This window comes from Maylandia zebra, linkage group LG17 (assembly GCF_041146795.1).
Source record: "Maylandia zebra isolate NMK-2024a linkage group LG17, Mzebra_GT3a, whole genome shotgun sequence".
Classification (NCBI taxonomy): domain Eukaryota; kingdom Metazoa; phylum Chordata; class Actinopteri; order Cichliformes; family Cichlidae; genus Maylandia; species Maylandia zebra.
Window position 1 is genome coordinate 16,652,237 of NC_135183.1, and position 8,678 is coordinate 16,660,914.

The window sequence follows — 8,678 nt, forward strand, 5'->3', positions numbered from 1 at the left end:
CATGACAGACTACAAATTTGTCAGTTTTTGTGTCCATCCTTACGTCAGGGCTCATGAGATACTTCAGGTGTTCTTCTATCATTGCATCAAATGCTGCAGTGGTGGGTGCAAGCACAGTGATTGGTCCCGGCTGGTCCAGCAAAGATGCCAGAGGAGTTTTCTGCAGTGAGCACAAATTGTCCAGTTTGATCAATTTAGAAACTTAAGAACCAGGTCCTCATGCACCCGAATGTGTTACTAAGATAAATGCTCATGCACCGTGTTTGAGGTGGGATTCAGGCGACTCTCGGTCCTGACTCTGCTAATATTTACACATTTCTTCCTGCAGCATGAAAATCAGAGACGTCTAATCCTGCAGGACCACAAATCAGTGCAATATTTCCTATTTAATCTGTGTTCAGAACCTAAAACTGATCATAGAAATATCACACTCCAAACATCTTCTGTGTCAGTGTTGACACAAAGCCCTGATCCAGTGTAATAATGTAATGATCCCATCCTCTGGTGGGCAGGAATGTGACTGGGACATTGGGACATGCAATAAAATGTCTTCCAGTGTTCAACTTGTTATTGACTCAATACAGGAAGTTACAGGATGTGATTAACTTCTAAACTGAGAATAAAAAAGTTGGCGTCTGCATGTATTCATGGCCTGATGTTCCTGCTATTGAAGAAAAGAAGTCTATACCTGTAATAAACTGGTGAAAGTCTGAAACTTGCCGTAGTCAGAAACGATCTTCATCAGGTTCTCCTGTGGAACAACAAAGTGTTCATGTAATGAGATGAATGGAGACATAATGAACAGGTTTATCTTTGCTGAGCACATTTACACCCAAACTAAAATCTTTCAGTCTTGCCACCTCAGTGTTGCTTTCTACGATGGGAGGCACGCTTTCCATCAGCCTATTGATGATATGGATGATCCCATTAGATGCAACAACATTAGACTGGATGATTACACCTTTCTTCCTGCCGCCATGGATACGGATTTTGGTTTGAGCGTCCTGGAATGAAACCAGAGGAAGATCTGACAATACAAAATTCTATCAAAGCCATTGGAGGCTTACCACTTTAACATTTGGAAGTGTGAAGACCGTAACAGTTTCACATGTTATCAAAAGTCTCTGAAGTACTTAAGACTGGACTTGGTGTCCACTGTGTGCATCACTTATTTGATTATAAATCTTAATTCATTCTTACAATAAACAGATGCAAGCCAAGTCTGTGAATGCTCTATTTATTGTCATCTTTATTGTGTTTCCAAGGGTTTAAAAACAGGATTCAGTCAAGTTATTTGTTTAATTGCTTAGGGAAAGGGTCTGAGTTTGGGTCTCGGTCAGGTTCTAGTTCGGGTTCTGGGTTAGCATTTTGCTTTGGGTTGGTTTGTTTCTTATGTGAAAAAACAAGTCATCACTCACTTTCCTCAAATTGTTTCAAATCTTTTTTATATTTCCTAATTTTTTTGCTTCGTGCCCTGACATGTTTACACTTCATGTTGTATCAATCTGCTGGTGATGAAGCCTCTCACCCCCTCTGATGTGTCCGTCTCTGCTGATTTTCCCGTCAGTGTGTAGAAGACATCAGTTTTCTTCAGTGTGTCAAACTGCATCATCCCAGCGACCAGATGCATCTTACACAGGTATGTAGCTTTGGACCTGTCCGCTATCAGAGTCCTCACCTAGTAAGAGGAGTAAAGGCAGATGTTTGAATCCTGACTGAACCCGTTTTGATTGAATTGTGTTTTTTCCTCTGGAGCTCAAAGAACGATGAGCTCCCAAAACAAAGCCAGGGTGTGAAAGAAACATAAAAGTGGCTCTAAAGTTAAAAGGAAGCTAAAACTAGCTGCTGATAAAAGTGGATCAGTTTATTTGAAGGGATTCGTACCGGCGTTCCCTTGAAGCCTTTATTTATCGGGATGAAAACGGTGAACGGACCCAAATTCTGCAGCGGCCACGACAAAGATCCTGCAAAACACACACAAACACAATCATCAACATTAGTTCTTTTCATGTGAGACGACTTCATTGACCATCTGTAAAATGTCTCACTACACAGATCGCATCTGAATACCTCCAAAAAACAAGTTGTGCATCAGCTGACGACTTGTCATTGCCAATAAAGCGGAGCAGTAATTGAGCATCGCTCCTATGTTTTACCATGGGATACGTCGGTTATGTCATGTGTTCTGGAGAATAAACAGAGCAGGATCGAACAGGAAGGCTACTTTAGGGGCGACCGTGCAGAACCCAGATTAAACATTTTAAAACTCACTTATAAAAAAAAGTCCTGGATGTGGTAAATAAAAGTGCTTAAAGGAGAAACTTGAAATAATTTTTCTGTATCAGTTTAATTTTTATGAATGCTAGTTTATTTACTGAGTTTTATTTAATATATCTGTCACTGGGCAGGTCACACCAGAACACCGTAGGCCAGAGGGAAAAGCTTACATGTGTCCCTGCACAGAGAGCTAAAGCTGAGGAAGTGAAAGTTTTCTGCTTTTTATGGACCAAATCACCTCAAACTGAATCCACATACCAAACAGAGTGATGGCATTGCTCAGCTGACCCGTCCACTGGCCTCCTGGTTCTGTGTTCAGGTCATTCAGACGCTCCATGATGTTCCCAATGCAGACTTTACCATTACCAATGTAGCCCTGGAGACAGGCGCACCTGAGGGACAGAGCAGCAAGTGACGGCTCAGTTCTGCAGCTCTGCTACTTGCTGCCTGCAGATTCAGGTATTGGTCCATGCAGACATTCAGTAAAGTAAAGTGACTGACTCAACTTGTCCAGGTCCCACGGTGCTGCAGTTGGCGTTCCGGTGGCAGGAATCAGGTGTGCAGGAGTTCTTTAGGCTGCAGCCACCGCCCGACAGAGTGTCAAACCCAGAGAGGCACTCACAGTGGGACTGAACAGAGCACAGAGCACAGCAGATTCAGAGGTCACTGACAAGGTCATCTGACAGCAAGCCGCTGCCCCCTGTGGGCCACAGCTCGTTACACACATGATGTGAAAGGTCAGCCAAAATGTTTTACCCTGCCCGGTCCATCGTACACACAGCGGGCAGACTCAGCGGCGCAGCCGCCACGATCGGTCTGACACGGGTCAATGGCCATGCAGACCCGCCCGTCCCCGCTGTAGCCCTCATTGCAGGTACACAGGTGCTGGTTTGGTCCAGTGTGGACACAGGAGGCCTGAGCGTGACACACCCGCTGCAGACACGGATTTATGGCTGAGAAAGACAAAGTGACAAAGTGAGAAAGACAAAGCTGGAGCACACAGAGACTCAAAGACTGTGACATTTACACTGACCACAGACGGGAGAGAGAACTAGAGGTGTGAGAGAGAGAGAGAGAGCACCAAGGGGGTACATATAAGCTCACATAAACACTTGGCTCCTGCTCTCTGGTAGCCGGGTAGACACTGGCACACTAACTGCCCCGTCAGAGCTTCTTCAATACAGCGAGAGTTCTGCTGACAGCTGAGAGCTGCACACTCTGGTAACTCTGAAACACAATACAGGTGTTAGCACAGGTGACAGGGTGCAGGCAAATGCAGAAACTGTATAGGTAACAGGAAACAGGAAAAGATAAGCTGACATGTTACCAAATCAGGAGAAGGACCAGACAACACAGCGGGACACCTGCTGCAGGTGGAGTTACCTGTGAATGTAAAGGTACCAGCAGGAGGACTGACCTTGGTCACAGTTGGGACCCGTGTATCCAGAGAAACAGGTGCATCGGCCGTCGCCCACTATTCCAGAAGCACAGAGGCCGTGGACACAGGAGCAGACTGCAAACAGTGTAAACAGAATTACGGTGGGTCAGAGGTTCCTGAGAACTCAGTGCATCTGTCACAGCTGGAGATGACGTTACCTGAGCTACAGGTGGGGCTGTACCGTCCAGGTGCACAGTCCTCACAGGCAGTTCCTGCAAAGCCCTCCTGGACACACACACACACACACACACACAATTAAAAACAATGATAAACAGGATGTGACATCATGGGTAAACTTTAAGAGAGCCGTGGTTCTGGCCTGTAGAGAGACAGATTTGTAATGCAAACAGTTTGCTGCTGGGTCCTGTTACAGGAACCTGTATACCGATGTATTTTTCAAAGGTGGAGGGGTTCTGCTTTTACGGTCATTAATTATTTAAACCTTTCAGCCAACCACCGATGCAACACACACATTTATGGGGTTTGATTATTCACAGGGTTCTTGGGTTCCTGTAACAGTCTGAGATCTAAGGTTCTAAAGGGCTCTAGAATCTAGAAGCTCTGAGGTCATTTACTGTTGGTTCTGTGGACAGTGAGTGTTGTTCAAGGTTCTAATATTATGCCTTCTTTATGACAATAAACCCAGATATATGATTACGTCCTAAATATACATTTATATGGACACAAACTCACGTGAAGACTGCAGATTACAGTGATTGTGTCAGTCTGCTTTCACGTTATTGTAGTTTGTTTTATTTTTTGGTTTGTCTGTGTTCCAATCAGCTTTGCTTTCTCACTCCAATTTACCTGCAAATCAGCTGATTTTTGTCACCAGGTGTGTGACGTGATGTGAGAGCAGGTGTGTGAGGTGACACTGTCTTTCATTGTTCTTGTAACAGCGAAAATAAACATCTATTCTATGAGAGCAGGTGTGTGAGAGCAGGAGTGTGATGTACAGTTAGAGCAGGTGTGTAAGGTGAGAACAGGTGTGTGAGGTCACCTGGCAGCTGCAGGTCCCATTCCCTCCCAGTCCAGCGGAGCAGATGCCTCTGCCGCTGCAGGGTCTGGCGGCCTGGTCAGGACACTCTGAAAGAGAACGGGCACATGGTGTGAACAGGAAGCTGACGCTTCATGATTGTGGAGCGCTGCTGTTGTGTTTTCTATGAGGAAACAGACCCCCCCCCCACACACACACACACACACTTCCTGCCATCCTTCATGTCATCACATCACCATCATCTGTTTCCCTTCCCCTCTTCCGCTCACAGAACAAATAACCACCACAGCATCACAGGATAGCATCGCAGGAAGCACGGATACCAGGATCGTTCATTCCTGGGTGTTTTTTTTCCTCTTTGAAAGTTATGAAGAAATCCTTCTTATATTTTTAAGTATTTGATGTTGTGCCTGTATTATTTTATCATTACTTTGATGCTAAGTCAGTTTATGGCAGCGTCACTTAGGACCGGAAGGTCGGAGCTGGACTAGAGAAATGATCAACAGTTCATAATGAAAATAACTTCTGTTTGATACCAAACATTTGAAAGTGAACATAGTTTAAAAAAAAAAATCTGTTTTCACATGACTGCACAGCGATGACCATCAAATATATACTGGTTCTCATACTCAGGAGACATTTTACTTGTTATAATTAAGTATTTTTTATGATATTACTCATACTTTCACATGAGTATCAGGACTTTTACTTTTAAAGGTACTTTTACGTAACAACGACTTCCTCCACTTGTTGGAGGATTGCTTTGGGGTTTTCTGTGAAAACTTTGTAAGAGTTTCAGTGATTTTTTTTTCTTTTTTGCGTTTCTAGTGGCAGAGTCTTCAGTGAAGGTGGAGCTGGGGGTGGATGGAGGACAAGCAAAGTCCTAGAAGACCCCAGGTTCAGGTGTGTCAGCTCTCAGGAGCAGAAAAAACTGAGCATTACTTTTCTGCTTTGAACAGATAAAGCAGGCATGAGACGATTGGGGGGTGTCCACTGAGTAAGCAGATTCCAGTCCTGCTGACAGCGTCTGACCAGAGGAAATGGGGAGGAAGTTTCTGGTTCCTGCAGGACGATCTGGTTCCTACAGAACTGAAAATGTGACACAAGTCACCTGGAAGCCAGAGCTCAGTTTCTTTAGACCACCGAGAAGTCTTGTAGTGAATTTCTGGACAGACCGAGTGTGCTGCTGCTAGCATGCTATGACCAATGAGTGAATACAAAAATTATCACAGTCACAAATTTACATTTTAAACTTCTTTAAATTTAAACGTATTGAATTAAATGTAGCACATGGACCAAAGCGCCCGTCCACCCTCACATCACCCTTACAGAAGCTGCTCGGCTGTGAAGTCTCTGTGCTGATGTTAACGCTGGAGGAGGTTTGAAGCTCAGCAGCTCCTGAGTCAGCAGGACTTTTACACTCACAACTTTTACGCACTCGATGGCACCGCTCTGTAACTTCGCATGCTCCTTTACTTCTTGTCTGAGCCGCTGAGGCGCCTGAAAGCTGAAGAAAGTTCACAGCCTGCCTCACAGCAACATCCACACCTGCTCTCTCTCACACATTTGTAAAGGCAGACTGCGTTGCGGTGCTGGACTTTACACACCTGTGGTAACAGGATCATTTTTCCATTCTTTAATACAATAGACTCCCCACTACAAATGTTAGGCCTGTTATTTTGCAGCCTTTTAACATTATATGTGGTAAACGGACTGATTCTTGTACAGCACCTTTCTACTATGAGCACTCAAATCACTTTATACAACATGCTTCTCACACATTCATACAGCCTCTTTTGAATATAACATAATGATTAAATAAAAGCTTTTTGGCTCTTTGAGGACGAGCTGGTGTGTCGGTACTGACCGATGCAGTCGGGGCCCCAGTAACCTGGACAGCAGCTCTTTATTTCCACCTCCTTGTAGCACTCGAAGGAGCAGCCACTGAGGGGCAGCTTCATGCTGGGAGTGTTGATGTAGTACCTGCAGAACAGACAGACAGACTGGAGGTAAAGTGGCTGCTGATGTTGGGATCCAGGACAGCAAGGCTCTCTCCTCTTAGAGGTGGAGGTGGGTGAGGGAGGGGAGGGGTCCTTATATAGCCTGATTCAGACGGAGAGGCTGCTCTGTGGCTCAGTGTGATACGCAGAAGGACTGTTTTGAACCCTGACTCGACAGCAGAACTGTTAACTGTAAATTCAATAGAAAATTATTAAAGAGGTGATGTGGAGATCTTTTAAAGTTTCTTGTGTGAGTTGTGATGTTTGATGTGAAATTGTGGAGGTATTTGAATTTGTGCAAAGAAGCTAATCACAGTTTATTGTTTCAACCATCAGTTGAACCACAATGAGGACTTTGAGTGGACCTGTGCTATGTGGTGCTCACTTGCAGTCCTGGGCGTTGGATCTGGGCGTGGGTTTGAATCCTGATGGGCATAGGATCAGCTGGCTGATGGTGCAGGAGTGGCACATCGTGCGAGTGCGGAGCACTGTCGAGTTGGAGCAAAAGTTCTGAAAAAAAAAGAAAAGAAAAGTGTCTTTCATCAATGTCTACGCTGTGTGAGTGAAACTGTGCTGGCAGTGTGTGGCTGCAGCTCTTAGCAGGACGATTTCCAACCAATCAGGAGCTCAGTGCTCCACACACTGTCAGCGTGCAGGTAAACTAGAAGGTAGCAGTGTGGAAAAGTTCAACTCATCACTTTGTAAAACTATTAAACCTCCTCCTCTGGACCTGAAAACCAAAGACTGCTGCTGGTGGCTCGACTGGAACAGGAAGTAAGTGTAATAACTGTAATAGCAGCTGTGGTTATCTGCTCCATCAGCTCCACCCAGGAAACGGTCAAAGGAGGCAAACAGGACACGGAGTTCCTGGGCCGATGATGACTTCCTGTTACAGCCTGCAGGTTCAGATGGGAATCAGCTGCTGACAGATAAACTGGTTCCTTTTTGCCTTTGCTCGGTGACAGTTGCTTGTCAGCGGGCTCTGGCTGTTGAGATAACCTCTGATGTGATTCCCGCTCAGTTTCCAGTATCAGCTTATCTAAACACGCGGCTTCCACTAATCGATCCGCTCTGTGTCATCTCTATAAGTCTCCAACTTCACTGAAGTTCAACAGTCATCGCATTGCTGCACAGCTATTCCTGTGTGGGCGGAGCTTTAGTCTTTGGCATGTGCGGCTTCTTCCTGCAGTCTCTGCTGTGTTTCTTTGTTTGCAGCTCTGCAGACCTGAGCAGGCTGCTGCAGGTACCTCATACTCCAGCTGTTGGCTGCACCAGCACATATCAGACTGAAGATCTGTTTATACAGAGCACATAATACTACACAGTACTGCCTGTAACCATGGCAACATTCTGCTTGAGTACCCCACACTAGTTATTTCTCACATTGTTTATGTGAATGTAAAGCTTCTTGAATGAGGGTTGGGGCTATTCCCACTGCGTCCACACTCTCAGGTGACTCCCCCTCCCCAGAAAGTGAACGTCAGAGCAAATGATGTGAGCAGTGCTTCAGTCTGCAGCTCATAATATTTCAGTCAGAGAACACATCGTTATGTAAGATATCAGAAAACCAGAAGTTATCACAGATGAAGCTTCAAACAGGACAGCACAACTAAAATAAATGGAGCTCTTTCTGAGCTGATGTGAGGAAGGGCTCTCAGATTCATCTACTCAAAGTTTCACAGAGACGCTGACGCACGACAACCAGTGTCCAAACTTTTACATCCTGAAGCTCATGTAGATTTTTACATCTGAACCGCCGAGTTCAGTTTTTGAGTTTGAAGCTGAACGAACTCCATGAATAAAAACAGGCGGACGAGCTTACCTGTGCAGCAGCTGACATCTTCAGCTCACTCATCATCATCATCATCATCAGAGAGACACACAGCAGCCGGACGCTCTGCAGGACCTCCATCTCTTCTGCCCTCCAACTTATCCCCGCCAACTCTTTTCAGCTCCTGCGCCTCTG

At 45.3% G+C, this 8,678-nt stretch overlaps 1 protein-coding gene across 1 annotated transcript in view; it reads right to left on the reverse strand.

Moving 5' to 3' along the window:
- Positions 1-8,678, reverse strand: part of stab2 (stabilin 2) — a 35,357-nt gene extending 26,679 nt beyond the window's left edge. The window contains exons 1-15 of the mRNA XM_076875690.1: positions 8,535-8,678; positions 7,098-7,222; positions 6,580-6,695; positions 4,716-4,801; positions 3,874-3,940; positions 3,695-3,790; positions 3,382-3,504; positions 3,034-3,230; positions 2,779-2,906; positions 2,536-2,669; positions 1,885-1,964; positions 1,529-1,678; positions 861-1,004; positions 689-751; positions 44-160 (exon numbers count right to left, since the gene is read on the reverse strand). Of these exons, the coding sequence (XP_076731805.1) occupies positions 44-160; positions 689-751; positions 861-1,004; positions 1,529-1,678; positions 1,885-1,964; positions 2,536-2,669; positions 2,779-2,906; positions 3,034-3,230; positions 3,382-3,504; positions 3,695-3,790; positions 3,874-3,940; positions 4,716-4,801; positions 6,580-6,695; positions 7,098-7,222; positions 8,535-8,624 (1,716 nt within the window). The 5' untranslated portion in view covers positions 8,625-8,678. The remainder of the gene's footprint in view (positions 1-43; positions 161-688; positions 752-860; positions 1,005-1,528; positions 1,679-1,884; positions 1,965-2,535; positions 2,670-2,778; positions 2,907-3,033; positions 3,231-3,381; positions 3,505-3,694; positions 3,791-3,873; positions 3,941-4,715; positions 4,802-6,579; positions 6,696-7,097; positions 7,223-8,534) is intronic.